The sequence below is a fragment of the Rhizopus microsporus genome (genome assembly GCF_002708625.1).
Source record: "Rhizopus microsporus ATCC 52813 unplaced genomic scaffold scaffold_3, whole genome shotgun sequence".
In the NCBI taxonomy this organism is placed as follows: Eukaryota; Fungi; Mucoromycota; class Mucoromycetes; order Mucorales; family Rhizopodaceae; genus Rhizopus; species Rhizopus microsporus.
Genome location: NW_019671918.1, coordinates 899262 through 919515, shown reverse-complemented (window position 1 = coordinate 919515; position 20254 = coordinate 899262). Strand labels below are relative to the sequence as shown.

The window sequence follows — 20254 nt, the reverse complement described above, 5'->3', positions numbered from 1 at the left end:
GCACTGGGATGAACCTCAGATGGAAACGAGAACCTACGTATACTTAACTTTGCTAATAGCAAGATCATATGCTAACTGAGCTCAGACTATCTGTTTATAAAAGCGAGTAGCAAGCAGTTGGCTGAATTCATCGGAATTGAGTCCAATCATAGCTAACTGACCCATGGTCGCTGGTGGTTTGTTTATGCTGTTAGTAAGAAATTTAAATGTATTTAGATAACCTCCAGGACCAGTACTTTTTGCATGGACGTTCGTGTTATGAACAATTGAATAAAAATAATCAATAGGAAGGAAGAACAAGAAATAATATAATGGAGAAGCATATCTTCTATTGTTCATATTTAATCGAGAGTTCAAGGAGGCGAACCCTTCTGCTGAACCAATTAAACGAAAGTCCATGTAAGCCTCGCCAGCAGTCCACCCACGACTTGAAGTCAAATTGATGGCTTCCTCTCCCTCATCTCCGTCCACTGCATCTTTCAACAAATCTTTAGTTTCAATTACAATAGCGTTGACAATAGTTTCCTTGGCTACTGGAGTTGTAAGAGGGTCGGCATACTTGATACAGCCTTCACTGAGTTTGAAGTTATGACCATTTGCTTCATCCAACAATATATCGTACATCACCTTGCCATTTCCCGCAGATGGTGCAATTGTCTTGCCTTGGAAACTCAACTTAGATTTGTTCCAGCCGTTTTCGCAGAATAATACGGATTTCACTCTATTATCAATGATAAAACGCTTACTAGCTGATACTTTTACATTGACAGGAGGCACGCCTGAGCTTTGATTTTACTGATGTTGTTTGAGAGATTTAGACGTATTCAATACATTGAGAGACTCAAAGAAATAAAAATACAAGTCTTAAGCTTTGTAGTAATCACACGCGCCGCGAAAATTTAGGGGGTCCATTTGGGCCAACCAAATCTTTAGCTGTTAGTAAGAGTGAAAGTCGTGCTTGTTAAATTCTAATGCCACTAGTTGATTTCGCTTGCTGAAGGAGTTATCGACTAATTGAGCGTATATACTTTATACGGATCAAGATAAAGTTAGATTCTTTAGACTGACGTGTGAAAAAGTTATGAGTACTTCAACGGCAGCAAAAAAATTAGATACCCATGTTCACGCAGCTCAAAGACGGACTCAGATGTACAAAACGGACCCTGATAGTATTTTTATAAAATATAAGAACACTATCAAGTTTATTTAGGCTTCACTATATATGTGCTATCAACTGGAATTGTCATTCAGCTAGAGCTTCCTTGAAAAAAAATAAATAAATAACATACTAGAAATTTGAGAATACATAGGAAAGTTATTGAGTTTGTAGTTTATGCAGGCTTTAAGAGAAGGGACATATTGATGGTTTATTATATTTTGACATTATGACCATCCTTTTAGTATGGTGCTCCAAGTGTAATGGAGATTGACACTTGGGTTATTCAGGTAAATGAAGATCCACCCTTGAGATTTTCCGGTGAGGACCGACGTTTCTTCAAAGAGACGGCCAGTAAATCTTCAGCATCTGGTTTAATAAGAGATTCTTCGCCGTTATTTCCTAAAAGCATATCAACAAGATTTTACGTCAAAGGCGAATTTTGACCATTAGGATAACCTGGGACAGCAGGCGCAGCAAAGCCAATAGCGACAAGAGAAGCACAGATAATAAAAAGAGTAAGCTTGATTTGCATTTGTGTAAAAAAGTACAAGTTCAAACTGCTGAAGAACTGTTGCGTCTCTTTTGCGTAAAAGGCACCTCCCTTTTATATTAAGCAGATTCGTGCAGACACCATTGTCATGACCATCTAATATTGGTCATTAGTACGCTTGACTATCCTTGGTTGGATGAATGTGCTCTGATTTTCTTTGTTGTGCTGATCATTTCTTCACAAATGCGAAAGCTACAGGAAGTATATTAGCTGTATGTACATCTTTTTCCGGGTCAACTTTTCTTAATGTGTTGATCTGTTTGAACTAATAAAGTGATTCTGGCTTAAGAGAAAGGCATAAAAATGTATGTTTTTGCGTTGTTAGTAAAAGAGAGCTCTCTTTATCATAAATAAAAAGCTGAATATTTACGACTACATGGAAGATGCAAAGGTATGAAATTTTAGTCACGAGTAAATGAAAACTGAAGAGTAAGAGAAAAGCATTAAATAATTATATTCAGCTTTTACTAAAACTGTTGAATATGAGATAGGTTACTCTCAGCTTTGCTTACTGTTTTTAATATACATAAAATGCTCCTTTAGTATTTGTATTAATCAACAATAACTCATTTTAAAGACATAAAAATAGGTAACCTAAAAGAATGTGTATTAAATTTTTTTTTTAAACTACATCTGCCAGACCAGAAACAGTGCTTCAATCCATAGCAGAATGCCAAAATAGACGAACTATGGCACTCTTCTTAGCACTCTCTCTTTTCTGATAATCTGGCAAAGACGTTTTTTCCTAGTACAGTGAACCAAGACTCATCTGATCAAATTACACCTTTCTACTGGTCCACTGTCCAAACTTTATGATCTTTGGCCCACCAACGTCTCTTGCGCATGTGAACGCTTGAGAGTAAGGGTTCGCAGGCCACAGTGTAGAAATCGATACTATATTCCTCTAAATATGTTCCTACAGTGTTAAAGGGGGCCTCGTTATCAACACAAAGGAGCGCATTCTGGTGATAATCCAATGGTTCCTTTGGAATTCGCTTTACACCGAGAATAAATGCAGTTTTGTTAGCCTTGTTTAACTTGTTATTTTGTCCAGATCGAAGTGAAAGAACTTTAGCATCTACAACTTCATTTTTTTAAAGCACATCTGTTGGTCCACTGTAAGATATCAGGAAGCTCTTCAAAATAAGACTTCTTCCGCGATATGGTTTTTTTTGCCAGAGAACACCGTATTCTGTCTCTTTACTTTTGCTTTCTGCTGAACTTGATCATTCGAATTATCTTTGTTCACCAAAATATCTCCTTATTTATCACTTTGTATCTGATTATCTTTGTTCATAAAAACGTCTTATTTTATATCTTGTATTTGATTGCCTTGCATTAAGCCCTTTCTTTTGTGTGCCTGCAAGCGGGGATCAAAGTTCTGTATAAAGATATTACGCTTGGTGTTATTGTTGTTACATGTCCTGTCCATTATTGAAAAAGAAACGCAGAATCTTTTAAAGAGTAACGACATTTTGTACTTTTTGCGGTAATTTTCGTAAAGCATGTAAAGTTGCTTGTTAAAAATGGAGAAAAAGATAATCAAAATGCAAAAAATGCACCCAGAGTTTTTGTTTAGAAACCGCTCACTTGGTTAAATGTGGAAAGCGGGAATTTCTTTTCAGTATGTTTACTGGGAAGCAAAAGCTACAGCATAATAAAATATTATGAGAAAGATGGCGGTATGAGTGAGGGGAAGGGTAGAGAAAAAGAAATAGACTAGCCAATTGACAATGATTATTATATTGGTATTGGTGAGGTTGATAATGTTGTTGTGGATGTGTATGGTGAGTAAAAAAATAAAAACGTTACTCAAGAAACGCCCACTCTGAGAGTCGATTTCCTGAGGGAATCAGCCGTGTTGAAGCTGATCCACTTTAGAAAGAATGGAACAGATGATCGACCAATAAAATCGCCAAGGGCCAGCGTATCTTGGATAAACTCGAGAGCTCGTAAGTAGTTTGTTAGGGAGAAGCAATAGGGATCTAAGATGGAGAGCGGAAAGCATAGTCGTCGATGCACCTGGAGGCATTCAATGACGTGTGATCAGGTAAGCATACAAGAGAGGCGTCTTGGACATGGCCGTGGTTGGTCTCTAGGCGACCAGCCAAAGCGCCAACAAATACAGCGGTTATGCTCTTGGTGTGTCATGAGTATCCATAAGATGTAGCTTTCTTCAGAAATTATTGGTGCACTTCAGGAAACAAAAGTGTATGGTTTAATTACACAAGGTAATATCACGTTTTATAATATTAAAACCAGAAAGATAACTTCATATAACCTTTTTTTCTGTGCTATGCTTATCGCCATCTTTAGCATTTGATAGAAAATGAAAGGTTTTAATCATCAAAGCGCCTGTTTGAACCTCACAAGGCTTATAGAGACTATGATCCCCAAAAACGGTGCCATGACAATCGTGTACGAAGCTCATTCAGTGACACCACCGGAGAAACACAAAAAAAGGATCGAAGGGGTACACAAACTCTTCGGAGGAACAGATATCAATAAGTAATAATAATAATTATCTTCAGAGGATAAAAATATATGTATATAAGGGAAATCCACATGATTATTAGCTATATTGCCCAAATTCATATTATGTGATTTTAGGTATACTTTATAGAGCACAGATACTGAGAGTAGCACTAGAAGTACAAAAATACCCTTTGTAAGCAATAATAACAACAAAGCATGGTAGTACTTGTCAATTTAGAAAAAACAAAAAGAGCTAAAAAGTTTTTTATATTGACGCGTCATCTTATTTATTTACTGTACTTACGGCTAGTAAGTATTGACCGCGATTAGACTACAATGCACATGGTTCATTCAAGTGAATGCTTCATTTTCATTAATAAATGACTAATAGCGTAACCTGTTACAAGCTTAATGATGAAAAAAAAAATAATACTTTGACAGTATTCACTGTAACATTTAAGTCTTAATTAGTTCGTTTAGTAGTGGTAACTTTGGTTTAACACCTTGATCCTCTTGAATGATTAGATAAGCTAGATAGTTATTCAATATATGTACTAGTAAGCAATGAGCAAATATGCCTCATCTTTCCTCTGTCCAATAGCTATGACGTGTGTACTCTAAGCATCTCTCTCTTGTCAATTACGGCTATTGTTCTGTTAACTCAAAGGGCTATAAAACTGATCATGCGTAATATCGTCGAAGAATTCAGTGAGTGCTGTAGTGCAGAATAATAAAATGCTACAACGTGTTACTTCAAATGCTTCATCTATCATTTCTATTATCGAAAGTAACACGGGGCCCTTTATTGGAAAAAAAATGTTCCATTTGACTTTTCATATCTTTCCATTTTCCTTACTCTCTTTTCTTTCCTTTCTTTTTCTTCATCCCGTTAACCTGGGTGCCTTTGGTCTATATGGATTTTAAATCAGCAGCCCGACAAGAATACAATGGTGGCATCATATTTACCAGCTATGTTATTGCAGTCTTGGGTGCAATGACCACTCTAGAGCTATTGACAAAGAGAACACACATATCTGGATTTTACAACTGGTAACTCAAACTTTCTTCTCGTCGACCATTATACTTATACTTTTTGTAAGGTTTCTTTTATCGGCAGCAGCAGCAGCAATGGGAGGAGTAGGTATCTGGTGCATGCATTTTATAGGAAATAATAGCTTGACTATCACCCTTGCTAACGGAGAGGTGCGGGCACTATATTATTCCCCAGGGTTTACTTTCCTCAGCTTAATCGTTGCTATCGTTACCATGTTCCTGGCATTTGCATTCGTTGGCATCACTGAAGAGGCTAAAGTAGTTAGAATTGTTCCTAGTGGTGTTGTTGCTGGTGTAAGAAAAAAATTAGACTATTTACAGTTCAAGCTAACTATATTTGTACATCAGCTTGGGATTGTCTCCATGCATTACTTGGGTAGGCAATATACAAGAATATCAATTCAGTTGTATTGACACTTTATAGGCCAAGTGGCTGTTGATTTTTTCATATTGAAAAACAAAACAACCTACGTTGTCTGTGCTGTTATCATAGCTGTCTGTGCCGTAACTGCAGCTCTTTTTATATTTTTCAAACTACGTGAACAATGGGCAAATCAATGGTACAAGCGGTTGGGGTGCGCAATGCTAATGGGCCTGGCCGTTTGTGGTACGTGACATTTTTTTATTCAAATGGTACCTTATTAAGTTACACAAAGGCATGCATTACACAGCTATGGTTGGAACTGAGTATTACCCTGGCAGAGCAAGCGGTGAACCACCATCATCTGTACTAAAGACACCAGTAATAATTGGAGTCATTACTGCTATTGTTGTGTCTACATGCGTTTTATTTTTTGCTATCGGCATAAAACATGAATTCTTTAATATGTTATTCTGCAAAGGAAGAAGAGATCAGCATAGATGTATCATTCTGGATGTTGTATTTTTTGACACAAATGGAAGGATTTTGGTTAATATAGATGGTCTAGTACCCATGAAGGAAATATGGAGCGAGGAACAGGACAATGATGTAAGTAGGTTCATGGTATTTCAGACTCATCGACTTAACCATTTTTGTATTACAGGGTTTCATTCGTGATTTTACACCCAGTCATCCTTTGTTTGCGGCGTTACTCAAGATTACCATAGGATGGATTAAACTAGATGACGATGCTAACGATCCTGTTATCTCTTACTCTCAACGAAAAAACTATAGTGAATTTGAAGCAAGATTTTTAGACACTGCCAATCAATTAGTTGAAGACTTGCATTTATCTGAGTTATCTGATTTAGGCTATTTATTTGATTCTGTTATAAGGACAAACACCATTGTAGAAAAACGCCATGGACTACTTTCAAAGACAGCACTTGAAGGGATTCAAAGGAAAGCACGTAGAGTCAGTCAGCCTGCAGCATGGTTATTAAGTAAAAAACCATCTGGAGATTTAGAGTCAGCCATGGATGAACCAACACAGCCAGATCAAACACGTTCAAAGAGCGCATCAAGTCAAGACGCATCAGCGATCTGTATATTCAATACTGATAATGATAGCAAGACAAATATAGAGCTCTCTTCCCGCGACTTTAATGATGAAGACAAGCACATTTTTCTTGTGAGAAAAATAGAATGCCCTAAAGCTTTAAATTCCCTTCTGGCCTCTGGATACAGATTTGCTGAACCTGTATTCATTGCAAAAATCATGGGTGATAAGCTTCGAATACCTTCAGATTACGTTCTATGCTACTTTCAAGATATGCTTCAGATGACAGATTTAGCTTCGACCATGTATAAGTCTATTAGCTTATCACAATCACAACCAAGCATAGATAAGCCATCTGTAAAAGTTGGTCTTTTTGTCATTCTAGAAGAAGAAACGGAAAAGAACGTGCAACGTCATATTATAGTCGATAAAAAGAAAAGATTTGCGTTTCCAAATATACAGCTACCAATAGAAAAGTTAACAGAGGAACAAGAGAATATTATTATGAGCATGCAGGGGCAGACCTTGTCCGTTGTGGCTTCTTTAGCCAGCAATATGGCACATAAAGACACAACCATGGGCATGAAATCAACCAGTGAAACAACAACAAAAACACAGTTCATCAACTCATTTGTGAAGGCTTGTAAAGAATTGCTCGCACTGTCAAGCTATGGAAAGTTCCTTGCCATGTCTTCAGCACTATATCCAAACATTTTAGATATTCCAGCATTTGTCTTGTCTTCGTCCCCTTGCCAGTTGATCTTATTTACAGCAGTTGTAAAGGGTTCAAGCATTGGATTTGCAATTAATCAAACCCTAACAGAACCAATCAAGTGTATCCCATTCAACATATACCAATCTATGGCATGCTATATGACAAATATAGCAGCTGAAAGATATCGCTCAGAGCAGAGTGGACAAATTCTGCAGCAACGCCGAATTTACGAACAACCGTCATCCTCATCCATACAACCACACATGAAGCACATAAAAAACATTACTGGCTTGTCCGCAAAATTGGACAACGCACCAGATAAAGCCAAAGAGACTACTCCTCAGATTATGGCTTCGCTACCGCCCCCACCTAGAGTAAAGTATAGCAAAAGTAGCGCATCGGTCGACGTTAATTATATGCTCAAGCATCCACCCCCTTCATCACCCATACCACCCACTCCTATAGAACTACAAGACATCATTACCATTTTATCTACTAAGCAACGATTTGCATGGCTACATGATCTCTACAAAGAACTCTTAAAAGGAGGTCTGTAGTCGTTAATTAATTTATATCAAATTCACCGTGTATTATATACATAAAACATGAGCTTAAAATATCATCTGTATCTGCACAACTACGTGTTTATTTAAAGGTTTTTACACTTTTGTTCAGAATATATTCACACACTAATGTAAATATATAAATAAGAAGCGTTAACCACATTATACAAGCCATCTTGATTTGCATTGTTTTCCAAAAGATGAATATCTTTATTTTATACATTTTATAAATTGATAGCAACCACTTAGATACAATTGTTTTTTATTTTGAAATGTGTTTATAACTTGTTTAACTTTGGAATAACAACAAAACCGACAACAGGGAAATGAATATAAACTGTAGTACCATGAGTCTCGTTTTTGTGCTCAATCACAGTTTCCCGAATAGTGCTATGAACTAATTTACCTACGCTGGGCACAACACCTGTATCAGTAGGTATGACTGTGACCTCTGTGCCAAGTTCAATAGGTAAAGAGCCATCATGCTTTGGGTCTTCCAAATCCCATCTTTCTTTCTTGGCAACTTCAATAGCCTCTTCTTCAGAAATCTTTGGTAAAGAACCGAGTTGTTCGTAACCAACATAGTCTAGAGTCTTCTTCAACTGAAGTCCCAGCACTGGGAAATTATCCGTAATCCAATCAAAGCCAATCATGGCATTTATGAACCAAAGACTCATAGCTACATGAAGATCGGCTGCAGATGGTTCACTTGTGCCAAAGGCCCACTTCTCGCCGTTTTGACTATGTTCAGTCACTAAATGATTCAAGAGCGCCACGTCAGCCTTCAAGGTGTGACGCGTGAAAGGCTTGAGAGCATTTATTTGGTCCTTGTTTATCTCTCTACCAGCGAATTGACTTCGGTCCTTTATAAAAGTCTCGTCAAAAGTTTCAACACGGAATTGACTACCGGTGCTCATGAACAGGGTATTGTCTAACCATCGAGCCAAAGCGCTGATTGATGCCTCTGTAGGCTCGCCATGAGGGCCTTTTGGATAAAAGCTTGGCTCAGGGAATCTGAGTAGAGAATTGTGGGTCAGTTACCAGATTATGGATTGAGATCTTTCTTAAATAAACCTTTTTTCAAGTTCAGCAAAGATAGCCTTGGTATCGCAGTAAGTATGATTACCAATTTGGAGTATAGGTGTCTTTCTGTATCCACCATCAATAGGACGACGATTGGGACGAGGTTCGACACGAGAAATTATGACCGACTTGTACTGTACTTTCTTAAAGTTTAAAGCCCATGCGACTTTATGAGCAAAAGGTGAGGTAGGGTACCAGTGCTAATGATACTTGTAAGCTATTTGCATACGCACCTCTTTGATAGACTTACCAAGACGATAGTTGGGTTATCAGACATTGAGAAGGGAAATAGTAAGTAAAGGGGTTTGTTTAAAGTTCAAATTCTGTATTTATAATCTCTGTCTCAATAATTGTTACATAATTTTTTTTAGAAATAAGAAAAAGTGAAAATTTTGGATCGTCGCTGCTTTTTTTTTTTTCGAAGATAAAGCTTAAAACGAGATGGAATCTGTCTCTGCTTTGGGTTATGAATAATATTTATACATAAAGAGTGTTCATCTTTTTTTTTTTTTGTTTATGTTATTGACAGTAATGAATATTGAGGTACTTTCATACTGGAAGCTAAATTAAGAGGTACACGTCATTGAGATGCCTTTTCGAGTAGTTATCCTTTTTTTGTCCTTTTTTCAACTTTTTATATCTATTTTTCTTGTTTTACAAGATCCAGCGTGATGAATTTATTTGCACACGAATCAACCGGAAGTAAAGATATTTAATAATAAGAATATGCAAGAGCCAATGAATCTAAATATACCAAGTCCACAATTGACCCAGAGTAAGACAGACATATATGTCGTGCCAGCTGATTGCACGAATATGGACTCATAGGACGGCGCAGTAATGAATATGACCAAAACTGCATTACAAGCTATCCATGCTAGCACTAGATGTGTCCTAAACGCTCGCTGATAGTCATCCTTGGTTAATGTACTCTTGTTTTCCTAAATGTGTGTGTCTCTTTTGTCAGTAAAAGGTCACCGCAAGACTTTGTATAGCCTACCTCCATTTTATTAGGTCTATCGTCTAGTGCAAAGAGTGCTGCATCGTATTGACAATTGATGTCATACTGATCAGCTGGTAACTCAACTTCTGCAGTTTTAACGCCTTTTTCTTTTTCATCTGATACTTTAACAATACCCAAGTCTTTAGCAATTGTATTATCGCCCTTCGTACCCCAACTAAGACCTTGTTAATATGAAAGCAATGCGAAATGACTGTTGCTTACCTAACATCGTGCGTATTACAAAAAGCGTATATGTTTAAAATGTTTATATAGCCAGGAAGTAGTAGCAAGTATGGAAGAAAGCTGGTAAACATGTGGAACGGTTGACCATGAAGACAGCTTGATACAAAGTAAATACCATAGGTAGAGCTTAATGAGATCAACATATTTCGAAGTCCAGGATCATTCATGGCTATTTGAAAATTAGTCGTTGTATCCAATGTCCATTGATGTCGTTCGGCTGCTAATTGTATTCCCTTGTATATTAACCATGAAGCACAAAATAACATGTACACCATGATGCAGGCAAATCCAACGAGACATGCCATAAAGAGATGTTTTGATCTAAGAATAGAATGAGTAATTTATGCAGAAGTTATTCATTGAAAAAATTACCCTTGTGGTCTGTTTCCCATAGAACAAATGAACACAATGAATAGCAATGAAGCATATACATATCTACAGAAATCAAATATACGCTCTCCCCAACCATTTCCAAAAGGATCAACACTTGGATCTGCCAAGCTTTTTGTGATGAAATAGAATGCAATATAAAAATTTCCCTGAGAAAAGGAAGGGTTAATATCTAGCAAGAAGATAAAATACCTCATACGTTACCACAGCAAACCAACTAAATATAAGACTAATCACATTGTAGATCCCTTCGATTAGTAATAGGAGTGTACGATTAAACCCGTGTCCACTATTCCAAATCTTTGGAAAGTGAATAAGTCCATATACACCAGCAAAAAACGACCCATTTAGCCATCGTCTTCTTTGAGAGATAAACTCTGGTAACTGATTCGGTACATCTGTTTCACCAAAAGCACTATTGACGTATTGAAGTAACCAGCGTTCATTTTTTTTAGCAACGAGTTCAAAACACAATATACGGTCTTCTGCTAGATACATGTTGGCTTCAAATAGACCTGCTTGTTTTCCCGATTGGTCCTTGTGAAGAAGATCTTCACCTAAAAAGTATTTTTCCAATGGACCATGACCATTCGCATCGTTCTTGAGTGCTGCATATCTATAAGCAGAAAATGCACCAGGTAGTACACTGATATATCCAAATACGCTCTCGAGTGGCTTATCCAGGATATTTGACATTTTGTATTCAAAATTCTGTGCTGCGACTAATGGATTGAGTAATTGACAGCAAGCAGTGCCTAGCATGGCACGAATTTCACCACATGCGCCACCAACCAGTGGGTTATTGTTGAATACTTTCCAGAGTTGATAGATACTACTGTTTCCGGGTCGTGTGCCAACGTCCAGCAGTATACAGACATTGGGCTGTAAAATAGGACCAAATGCGTTAAAAAACCAGCGATGAGAGTTTATCTTTTTTGCATTTTTCTCTTTCAAGCAGAAAATGACTTGAACAGGCACTATACCCTTATCTGATCCTTTTATATTCATACTTGGATCGATGGATATCTGTGTCGTATACTATATGCATTGTTATACACTTGTTTCTCCAAAAAAGGTATTTTGTCTTACTTCATATATATGTGCCTTGACAGGTTTATCGTCCACCACATTCTTTGCGATCCCTGCTTGGTATACTCCCATAGATGCAAGGACATTGAGTACTCTCTTGTTTACTACCTTTCTACCATCAGCTACAATACAAACAACTACTTTTTTCCATCCATCGGGCCCCCACATTGGGCTTCTTTTCAAACTGCATAAATGGGCGATATTTTTCATAACACCGTGCATAGTGCGAGTGAACAAGACTTCATCTTCCTATAGGGAGATTAGGTTTTTCGTATATTCACATGTGATGAATACGTACATTATACATTGTCATAACAATAAACAGTTCTGTTTCTCTATTATAGATCTTTTGACGTAACGTATAGCCCTCTGTCTCAAAATCATCGGGCTCACAAGTAGCTGCAGTGTATCTCAGTTGGGAAAATTCATCACGTTCACTAAAATTCAGGGCACCCAACAGTCTATCTGGTATTGGGCAATCGACGACTAGATGATTATTGGTCAAAGGAAGCCTGCGGGTTATTTTTCGTCCATTTCCTGCTTGTTGTGATTTAGGGGCATCGAGGTACGATTTTTCTGTGTCTGATCGTGTTAGTTTATGCCGATTATTTTCTCTTTGCTTATTTGATGGTTCTGCTTGTTGCTTTTGAGACCGTAGTGAGGATAGAGTTTGCTGATTTCTTGCATAGTTTGTTCCTTGTTGTTGTTGTTGCTGTAATAGATTTGTTGATGATTCTTGTTCCTTTGATATATTAAACCAGCTGGATAACCAATCACCAAATGTTGATGTTTCTTCAGACATTTCAGTATAATGTAAAGAAGAAAAGAAAGAGGAATCAAAGAAGACAGCAATTATTTGCTTCAGTGTAACATTTCTAAATCTGTCAATGTTATTGTTGACATATACGGTTAAACAGTTTTACAGTGGTTTGCGTATAAAAATTAAGAATTTTTTTTGGCCAATGACGATGTACTGTGTGGTGGTTCTTATTAAATGAAGCACTTTAAACTTGCAGGTGTAAGTATCGATTAACTTCAGGAGAAGTATTACGATAAGTTGTTCAATTAGAAGGCTTAGCTTTCTTATTTTAAAACCCTTTTCGTTTTGGTTCAAACTTGTTGTTCTCTTTATTGAAATTCTAATCCTTTTATACCATTTACAAGTTATCAAAGTTATCAAAAGAAGTCAAGTATTATTAATACAATTGCTTTTACAAGAAGGAGTCGCGAACAGCATAATACATTCTATCTTGATCCATCAAAGTAACCTTGCTGCGCCAACTAATACAATTTCTTTTGTTGGAAGGGACTGTAATCGGCTTGAACATATCAGACATATCTCAATTGATTCAAACTTATTTTGGTTGTAACACTGGTTGATAGCTCTATCAGGGCAGATAATCTAAACCATAAAAAGTAGCAGCTTCCAAAAATTCAAATGGCTAGCATAAATAATAGAGAATCCTAGACGCCGGCTTCGCCGTGACATTTGTCCTTCCTATTTCATTCATCGTCACGACTCGCCCAACGCACCCCAAGTGCCACGTCTAGAATCTCTTTTCTTAACTTGCCATTTTCTACCCATGTGCCAGATGAACCCCATCTACAACTTCTTCCAAATTACCGGAGCTTCACCTGCACAACATGAGTAGACTATTTTAAATAAGGAAAAGAGAAAGCTATTGCTTAAATTATTCTGCCGCGAAAATCGAGTTTACAACCAAAAGAATACTCAGTAGTGTCACCAATCAAAATGTTTTTAACTCATTCAAGATTTTTATGATCATTTCAAATTATTTGTGAGTTGATCAAATTTTCTGAATAAATGGTGCAACGACAAGAAGTTAGATCTCTTGAACAGTGAAGTGAAAAGAAGAAAAAATAGTTTGAGCAAAAGAGTATCACTTAGATGTTTATACGTTTTGAAAGAAGAGTTTATTGGTAAGACATACTGGATTTAAGTTCTTTATCTCTACTATATTGATTATACTCTATCTTAGGCGATACAATTGATAAAATGATAAATTATTTGCCCAAGTATTAACAGCACATAGAAATATTAAAGAAAGGGGGTTATCTTATCATAGGATATGCTCGTAAATCTAAGCAAGATGTTGATCTTCAAGTCCGAGAACGTTTACTTCAACTGATGGTAGATCGATTACAAGAACGATCATTAGTTGACAAAACATTTGTCTCCATAAACAGCAACTTCAATGATCCGCTTATCCAAAGAGATTCCAACCTCAATGATATCATAAAGAACTTGAAATTAGACTTCGAGCTTTGTGATCTTGGTTGTTGTAATCATTTTTTTCTTTATTAGTTCGAATTGTACAACGTAAAATAAAATACAGTAATATAAAAAGCTTTTTTTTTTTTTGATCCTTTATCTTCTTGAGTGAGAATATGAAGTATCATCATAATTACACGAGAGCTAAGTGATCTTGGTTGTTCCCGCCCTTCTCTCCCTGTTCTTCTCGGTTCGTCTCTTTGTTTGCTATAAATTCGTATACTACATCAAAAATTTGATTTTTAAACGCAAACCACTGTATTTAGAACTGCACCTGCCAATACCTGAGCACAGGCAAATTTGACCGGTGGTTCATGCAGCCAATCCTTATTGAGCAATAGTTCTACAGTATCGTCCAATTCGAAATATTCACGGCTTGCGAGCAGCCATCGATGTGGTGACTTGTAGATCAAAGATGCCAAGTCGTTGCAGATGCTTGATCCAATCGCATTGGTGACCAGTGGTTGCTTTGATGGGATAATCGGTCTGCATTCGAATGTGCGGTTGCTCATGCTTTTGATGTTTTTATGGTGGCTGAATGTATCGTATTCTACTTCATTCCGTCATCATCACGGCTGATGAGAGCAAATGGTTTCAAGGGTATTCTTTCAATGATCCATTTATCTTTGATCTTTTCCGCTTCGGCCGCATCCATGGATTGACACGCATGTATGATTGCTTGGTCATAATCACGCTGCATTTTTGATATTTTCGTTGAAATTAGCGTTGCTGTCATGGCTGTTGTTTTGGGCATGGCAACAAGCTTCATTGCCGCTGTCATATCCTTAGAATTATCATCAGCCAAATTCACATCTGGGGACAAAAAAAATGAATAGTTAGCTAACACATGACAGACACTCGTACTTTTCATCACGTTGTTCCTGGATACTGGCCTGCATTGCTACCGTCAGGTTTGCAGATGTCGATGTGTTTTTTGAAGGAATCCACGGAACGGTAAGTTTTGTCGCAAAAAAGGCACTTCAAAACATCGTTCTCTCTTTGAATTTCGACTTCTACTTTGCAATCTACCACAAATATGATCAATGAGCTGACATTCATCTATTACATCACCTTGTTTCTAAGGCTTCTCGTTTTATCATTTGTCGTATAGCCCACCGTATAACATGCAGTATGATATTAACACTTGTGATTAGATACTGCTGTTGAAGTTTGGAAACTTGGTTTCTTCTCTTTGCACAGTCCGATTGCACAGTGAGTATCTGTTTCTGTTATCATGGAGATGGACGAAAAATCTAGTCCCCTTTTTTCTCTACACCGCCTTTTTTTTTGTTTAAACGATATTTTATTGATGGTCCAAATCAGTGTTAAGAAAAAAAAGATGAACTCTTTCGCATATTTATACGTTACACTAACCACGTCGAGCACAATTGCTTCAACTATGCCACCTGGCGACATAAATAACAATAATTTAATAAATACGGATGATACTCTCACTCATGGAGCAGTAACTACTTTGCTTTTGCAGTTTGAAAGTCACTGCAAATCCTTGAGATGTCTTCATTGCGAGAAGATGGGCCAATTTCGTCGTAATGAATCCACTAAAATCGATCTACTCATGCCCATATTTCGTTGTCATGGATATGGAAAGACCTTTAAGGCTCGAACCATGATGTATATTGTTCAGTCTTTAGTTTCTCCTAACAGTCTTGTAAGCTAACCAAATAGCGAAACTTCTGGAGTTTTCCACAATACACAGCCTACATGCGCTAAAAAATGCACCAGAAAATAAGCCAATGCTACGGGTGCTTCTTCTAGGCGCTACACATAAGGCTGCTCAGCTCACTCTCTCTGATATAAGTACGATGTCATCATAAGTACATGTGATTGATCTTGACTCTGCTGATCAAATGCCAACATAAATAAACAAATAGCAACACTTTTTTTTATTTCTTCTTGAAAAGAAACAAACTAAGTTGGTGACTTTATAAAGTCATGTTTAGTTTAACGCTAAACAGTAAAGAAGCTTGCTGACGACATTACATGTAATGGCTAGAGGCAGTGCCCGTAGAATTAGTCTAACTTCTGGTGTGTTTTCTGTCGCATGTAGTGCTTCTCTTCAGTATTCAGTGCACTTCTTCCTTTTTTTATTACGAGGAAAACTATGATGACACCGTGGACCGTGTAGACGACTGGATTATTGATGACAATATTGTGTCTCAGAGCTTTCGCGCTTACCGTGAGCAATGTTTATCCAACTGTGCAAAATATGACAGCTTGGATCAACATTTCAATGAGCTATTGTAAGTTATTCAGCCTTTCCTCTTGCAAGCTCCTCACTCTCCGCTGACCTCACTGATCCTCTTTTTGCAAAAACGCTTTGTGTACGAAACCATACCTGTGGAATGTCTCTCGCCAGCTTCATTGAAAGCCTCGCACTGGCTGCTTTTGCAGCGGTTGTCATTCCAGAAAGCCATGGAAACCAACCTTGCTATGCCTATCAAGGGCATCCTTGTAGTAATTGCATCTCAATGCTTATGTGTAGTTCTCACGTTTTGTTCTTACAGGCTTTTGGAGGTGATGAAATCAATAGCATAGAAGCGCAATTCAGACTGCCATTAGTCAGGACGGTGGAAGGGCAGCAGCAGAACGTCATCTGCGCGATTGAGTCGTTGTAAGTGATTTTTGTTTGCCATTTTCGACGCTTAATGTTTTCTTTTTTTCTCCTGATAATCAGGATTCCCATATGGAAGGATGTTGATTTGCAGCCTTTGTCCGAAGGCCATCTTATTGCTTCATACGCCCACCCTCTCATTCAAAGCTTGTTGTCAGTTGATAACTCGCCCAAACTATCATACTGCTAAGTAATCGATCACAGGCTTTCATTAACTCATTTGTCATTGTATGTCATAGCCCCAATACCCAAATAGTAACAGATGATCGTGATCAACGACATGATTACGTCGTGGATACCTACCAACAATATCATTCAGCTACTTGTTGTATTTAAGTTTAAAGTTGGTATCGGACAAAGTAAAAATACGATGAGACTGTGTGTATCTTTATTCGGAATATAGTCAAGAGAAAAGAGATGATAGTTCCATTTGGATTCCAAATTCATGGTAAACGTTAGCCTAGTTTGTCTAACAAACGGTCATATATGATTATTTATTGGGCCATTTGATTGATTTAATAGAAGCATGGTGACATATATATATATATATATATATATATTATGATTGAAGTTAGCCATTTACAATTTTCTTTTTCTATTAAAGCATTCAATGACACTTCTTTATGCAATTGACTTGATAAATGTAAAACGTACAGACACATTTGTATATCAAAACAAAATTCAGAGCATCTTGTTCCTCTTTAAAGACTAAACTGGAAACTGCAGTGGTAATTATAGTTCTTTACATACAAGTTCTTTTTTTTCTAGCCAAACACGGGCAAATTATTTTAATCTGACGTACGAATAATCTCTATTGACTAATAGTAAAGTATAGCAAAATCTCATAGCTACGAATTTTAATTATTTATGCCATGTTACCCCTGTAACCAAGGTAACAGCTTTAGGATGGAAGAATGCATCAAGCAAATTTTTTTCAAATGGGAACAGATGAAATTTTAACTAACGACAAAATAGAAACCCAAAGACTGTTTTTCTTTTCTCTTCTTTCTTTTCTTTTTTTTTTGCATACTCATTATGAATACAGTAGAAGCACAAATCAATAAGGCTAAACATGCACTTCATTCTGCTGTAGAAAATAACAATGTTGAGGTGAGTTATAGTCTTTGATTCTTCATAATGAATAAATTCATATTCATAGCTCGTTTGCGCGTAAAACAGGCTTGTTTAGACATTTTAAACAATTTGAGTAAAATTAAGGCTACCGGTGATCTTTTAAAGGTAAATTACGAGGCGATTCTTTTTAAAATCATCCTAATACGACATGTCAGAGAACGGAAATCGGTAAAGTAGTTGGAAAATTAAGAACGCATAAAGATAATCAACTATCGATTAAGGCAAAAGCTATCGTAAAGAAGTGGAAAGATGATGTTGTTCAACAGTCGACCAGTAACAATCCAAATACAAAAAAGCCAACAGCACAATCACCACCTACGGATACAGTTAGTGTTGCTAGCACAGAAGCCAGTAGAGCATCATCACAGACCTCTTCACCAAAGACACCCTCGAATGAAGGAGTGGCGCGTACAATCAAGTCGGATGAAGTAACATATAAATCAACAGGAAATGTACCTCGTAACAAAACAATTGAATTGATGTATGCAGCAATTGGGTTCAATAGTGGAGCAGGTACTGTCCATCAGACTATAGCCTCTTTATTGCTTACACTCTTTTTGCAGACTCTGATCTATTGCTGAAACGTTCACTAGCTATAGAAGCTAGAATATTCCAAGAATACGGCGATGTCAATGAAGGATATAAAAGCAAGGTGCGTACACTGGCAAACAACCTGAAGAACAAAAGTAATCCTGGGCTACGTGAGAGTGTTGTTAGCGGTGAGCTCACAGTTGAAAAACTCTGTACGATGAGCGTTGAAGAAATGGCATCTGAGGAGGCACAGGCGCGTGATAGAAAATTAGCAGAGGAAGCTTTATTTAAAGCTAGAGGCGCAACAAGTGCACAAGCCGAAACAGACATGTTCAAGTGCGGTAAATGCCAAGGCAGAAAATGTACTTACTTCCAAATGCAAACACGAAGTGCGGATGAACCGATGACAACGTTTGTTACATGTGTCAATTGTGGAAACCATTGGAAGTTTTGTTAATGATAGAATTAATAAATGCACGTATTTATTTATAAAGTATTTGTGTTTAACTTTTTAAAAGAAAAATTCGAAACTTTATTATAAACAAATAAAAATTAAGTGTAGTTCGAAAAGATAAATAACTAAAAAAAGAGCGTTAGATATGTTGGAAAAAACTGATGATTCAACTTACAATTCTATTTATAGTTGCGACTGTCAGCTGTTATCATTTAATGGAAGTGGAGACGATCCTTGTCATGGTCACGGTCATGGTAAGGAGGGTGGTCGTGAGTCTTTTTGAAGTCTTTGTCATTGTCATCCTTCGTAGGCGGAATAACAGGAACGATTGGGTCACCAGGTCTAAGAGAAAGAAAGGGTAAGTACCAAATATATATAACCAGATTGTATTGTATATCTTACGCAGGAGCTATAAAAAAAATAACAATTAGCAAAAAGCCATGATATTACAACAAAAAGAAACTTACTTGGAATTGTTCCTTCAACCCACACAGTCTTGGTAACAGTAACAGTATGGCTATAGTCAAGGTCGTAGTAGGGAGGAGATAAATCAAAGTCTTTGTTTTCCTTGTGGTCATCCTTCTGGTCATCCTTGTGGTTATCGTGTTCCTTGTAGTCGTCGTGGCCCTTGTAGTCATCATGTCCCTTGTAGTCATCATGCTCAAACCATCCCTTGTTCTTCTTGCCCCAGTGCTTGCCGCCTTTGCCGTGATCCCATTCTTTGCCATGGTCCCAATCCTTATCATTGTCCCAGTCTTTACCGTGATCCCATTCCTTGTCGTCATCCCAGTCTTTACGGTGCTTCCATTCCTTGCCATGGTCCCACTCCTTGTCATCATCCCAATCTTTACCGTGGTCCCATTCATTGTCATCATCCCAGTCTTTACCATGGTCCCACTCCTTGTCATCATCCCAGTCTTTACCATGGTCCCATTCCTTGTCATCGTCCCAGTCTTTACGATGCTTCCACTTCTTGTCATGGTCCCAGTCCTTGTCATCATCCCAATCCTTGTCGTGATCCCAATCCTTGTCGTGATCCCAATCCTTGTCGTGATCCCAATCCTTGTCGTGATCCCAATCCTTATCGTGATCCCAATCCTTGTCGTGATCCCAGCCCTTGCCATGGTCCCAGCCCTTGCCACGACCCCATTTGTCATCATCATCGTCATCGTCCCACTTGCCCTTCTTGAAGAAAGCAACATTGGAGTGGTCCAAAACACGGATGGCAGCAGTACCAGCTTCATAAGGTCCAGTAGCCTTGATAGTGATCTTGTGTTCACCCTTTTCTAAAGTGAAAACACCCTTACTGAAACGTTCATCTTCGAGAGCTTCTTCAGGAGTGGCAGCAAATACTTCTTCGCCAGCAATCTCTTCAACTTCACTTGTGGTGCCTAAGGAGATACCATTATCAAAGACTTCAAAAACGTCACCAAGGTTCTTGAAATCAGTAATTTGGATACGTGTGG

The 20254-nt window shown here is 37.6% G+C and overlaps 8 protein-coding genes across 8 annotated transcripts; 3 read left to right on the top strand and 5 right to left on the bottom strand.

Moving 5' to 3' along the window:
• Positions 1-81: 81 nt before the first annotated feature.
• Positions 82-624, bottom strand: RHIMIDRAFT_302853 (uncharacterized protein; the record flags this gene model as incomplete). The annotated part of the gene is made up of 1 exon (XM_023614399.1): positions 82-624. One exon carries the CDS (start codon positions 622-624, stop codon positions 82-84), a length of 543 nt encoding a protein of 180 aa, XP_023469161.1.
• Positions 625-5040: 4416 nt separating this feature from the next.
• Positions 5041-8094, top strand: RHIMIDRAFT_272608 (uncharacterized protein). Its single transcript, XM_023612323.1, has 6 exons — positions 5041-5234; positions 5285-5531; positions 5586-5613; positions 5662-5844; positions 5894-6207; positions 6263-8094. Exons 1-6 carry the CDS (start codon positions 5098-5100, stop codon positions 7928-7930), a joined length of 2577 nt encoding a protein of 858 aa, XP_023469160.1. The 5' UTR covers positions 5041-5097; the 3' UTR covers positions 7931-8094.
• A 120-nt stretch (positions 8095-8214) lies between these two features.
• Positions 8215-9296, bottom strand: RHIMIDRAFT_248619 (uncharacterized protein; the record flags this gene model as incomplete). The annotated part of the gene is made up of 3 exons (XM_023610542.1): positions 8215-8950; positions 9011-9219; positions 9270-9296. 3 exons carry the CDS (start codon positions 9294-9296, stop codon positions 8215-8217), a joined length of 972 nt encoding a protein of 323 aa, XP_023469159.1.
• Positions 9297-9711: 415 nt separating this feature from the next.
• On the bottom strand, positions 9712-12546 carry RHIMIDRAFT_234797 (chitin synthase 1; the record flags this gene model as incomplete). The annotated part of the gene is made up of 7 exons (XM_023608229.1): positions 9712-9960; positions 10020-10197; positions 10245-10586; positions 10638-10804; positions 10860-11693; positions 11745-11993; positions 12043-12546. 7 exons carry the CDS (start codon positions 12544-12546, stop codon positions 9712-9714), a joined length of 2523 nt encoding a protein of 840 aa, XP_023469158.1.
• Positions 12547-14181: 1635 nt separating this feature from the next.
• RHIMIDRAFT_302851 (uncharacterized protein) lies at positions 14182-15151 on the bottom strand (the record flags this gene model as incomplete). Its single annotated transcript, XM_023614398.1, has 4 exons — positions 14894-15151; positions 14592-14850; positions 14322-14571; positions 14182-14244 (listed from the first exon to the last, which is right to left on the bottom strand). The coding sequence occupies exons 1-4, from the start codon at positions 14934-14936 to the stop codon at positions 14182-14184; spliced, it is 615 nt and encodes a 204-aa protein (XP_023469157.1). The 5' UTR covers positions 14937-15151.
• An 876-nt stretch (positions 15152-16027) lies between these two features.
• Positions 16028-17049, top strand: RHIMIDRAFT_272603 (uncharacterized protein). Its single transcript, XM_023612322.1, has one exon. The coding sequence runs from the start codon at positions 16401-16403 to the stop codon at positions 16671-16673; it is 273 nt and encodes a 90-aa protein (XP_023469156.1). The 5' UTR covers positions 16028-16400; the 3' UTR covers positions 16674-17049.
• Positions 17050-17580: 531 nt separating this feature from the next.
• RHIMIDRAFT_88891 (transcription elongation factor) lies at positions 17581-18911 on the top strand. The gene is made up of 4 exons (XM_023615833.1): positions 17581-17779; positions 17849-17908; positions 17959-18316; positions 18367-18911. The coding sequence occupies exons 1-4, from the start codon at positions 17705-17707 to the stop codon at positions 18789-18791; spliced, it is 918 nt and encodes a 305-aa protein (XP_023469155.1). The 5' UTR covers positions 17581-17704; the 3' UTR covers positions 18792-18911.
• RHIMIDRAFT_88899 (uncharacterized protein) lies at positions 18840-20182 on the bottom strand. The gene is made up of 5 exons (XM_023615834.1): positions 19874-20182; positions 19256-19802; positions 19191-19197; positions 18964-19130; positions 18840-18913 (listed from the first exon to the last, which is right to left on the bottom strand). The coding sequence occupies exons 1-4, from the start codon at positions 20030-20032 to the stop codon at positions 19001-19003; spliced, it is 843 nt and encodes a 280-aa protein (XP_023469154.1). The 5' UTR covers positions 20033-20182; the 3' UTR covers positions 18840-18913; positions 18964-19000.
• Between the last annotated feature and the right edge of the window lie 72 nt (positions 20183-20254).

What these genes read in the sequence shown, in the direction of transcription:
- RHIMIDRAFT_88891 (XM_023615833.1), top strand. Translation starts at nt 17,705, where the DNA reads ATGAATACAGTAGAAGCACAAATCAATAAGGCTAAACATGCACTTCAT. An exon ending in CTACCGGTGATCTTTTAAAG is followed by an intron (nt 17,909 to 17,958) that starts GTAAATTACGAG and finishes ACGACATGTCAG; the next exon opens with AGAACGGAAATCGGTAAAGT. An exon ending in TGGGTTCAATAGTGGAGCAG is followed by an intron (nt 18,317 to 18,366) that starts GTACTGTCCATC and finishes CTCTTTTTGCAG; the next exon opens with ACTCTGATCTATTGCTGAAA.
- RHIMIDRAFT_88899 (XM_023615834.1), bottom strand. Translation starts at nt 20,032, where the DNA reads ATGAAGCTGGTACTGCTGCCATCCGTGTTTTGGACCACTCCAATGTTG. An exon ending in CGACAAGGATTGGGATCACG is followed by an intron (nt 19,803 to 19,873) that starts ATAAGGATTGGG and finishes GATTGGGATCAC; the next exon opens with GACAAGGATTGGGATGATGA.
- RHIMIDRAFT_272603 (XM_023612322.1), top strand. Translation starts at nt 16,401, where the DNA reads ATGTCTCTCGCCAGCTTCATTGAAAGCCTCGCACTGGCTGCTTTTGCA.
- RHIMIDRAFT_272608 (XM_023612323.1), top strand. Translation starts at nt 5,098, where the DNA reads ATGGATTTTAAATCAGCAGCCCGACAAGAATACAATGGTGGCATCATA. An exon ending in CTAGTGGTGTTGTTGCTGGT is followed by an intron (nt 5,532 to 5,585) that starts GTAAGAAAAAAA and finishes TTTGTACATCAG; the next exon opens with CTTGGGATTGTCTCCATGCA. An exon ending in TGTCTCCATGCATTACTTGG is followed by an intron (nt 5,614 to 5,661) that starts GTAGGCAATATA and finishes GACACTTTATAG; the next exon opens with GCCAAGTGGCTGTTGATTTT.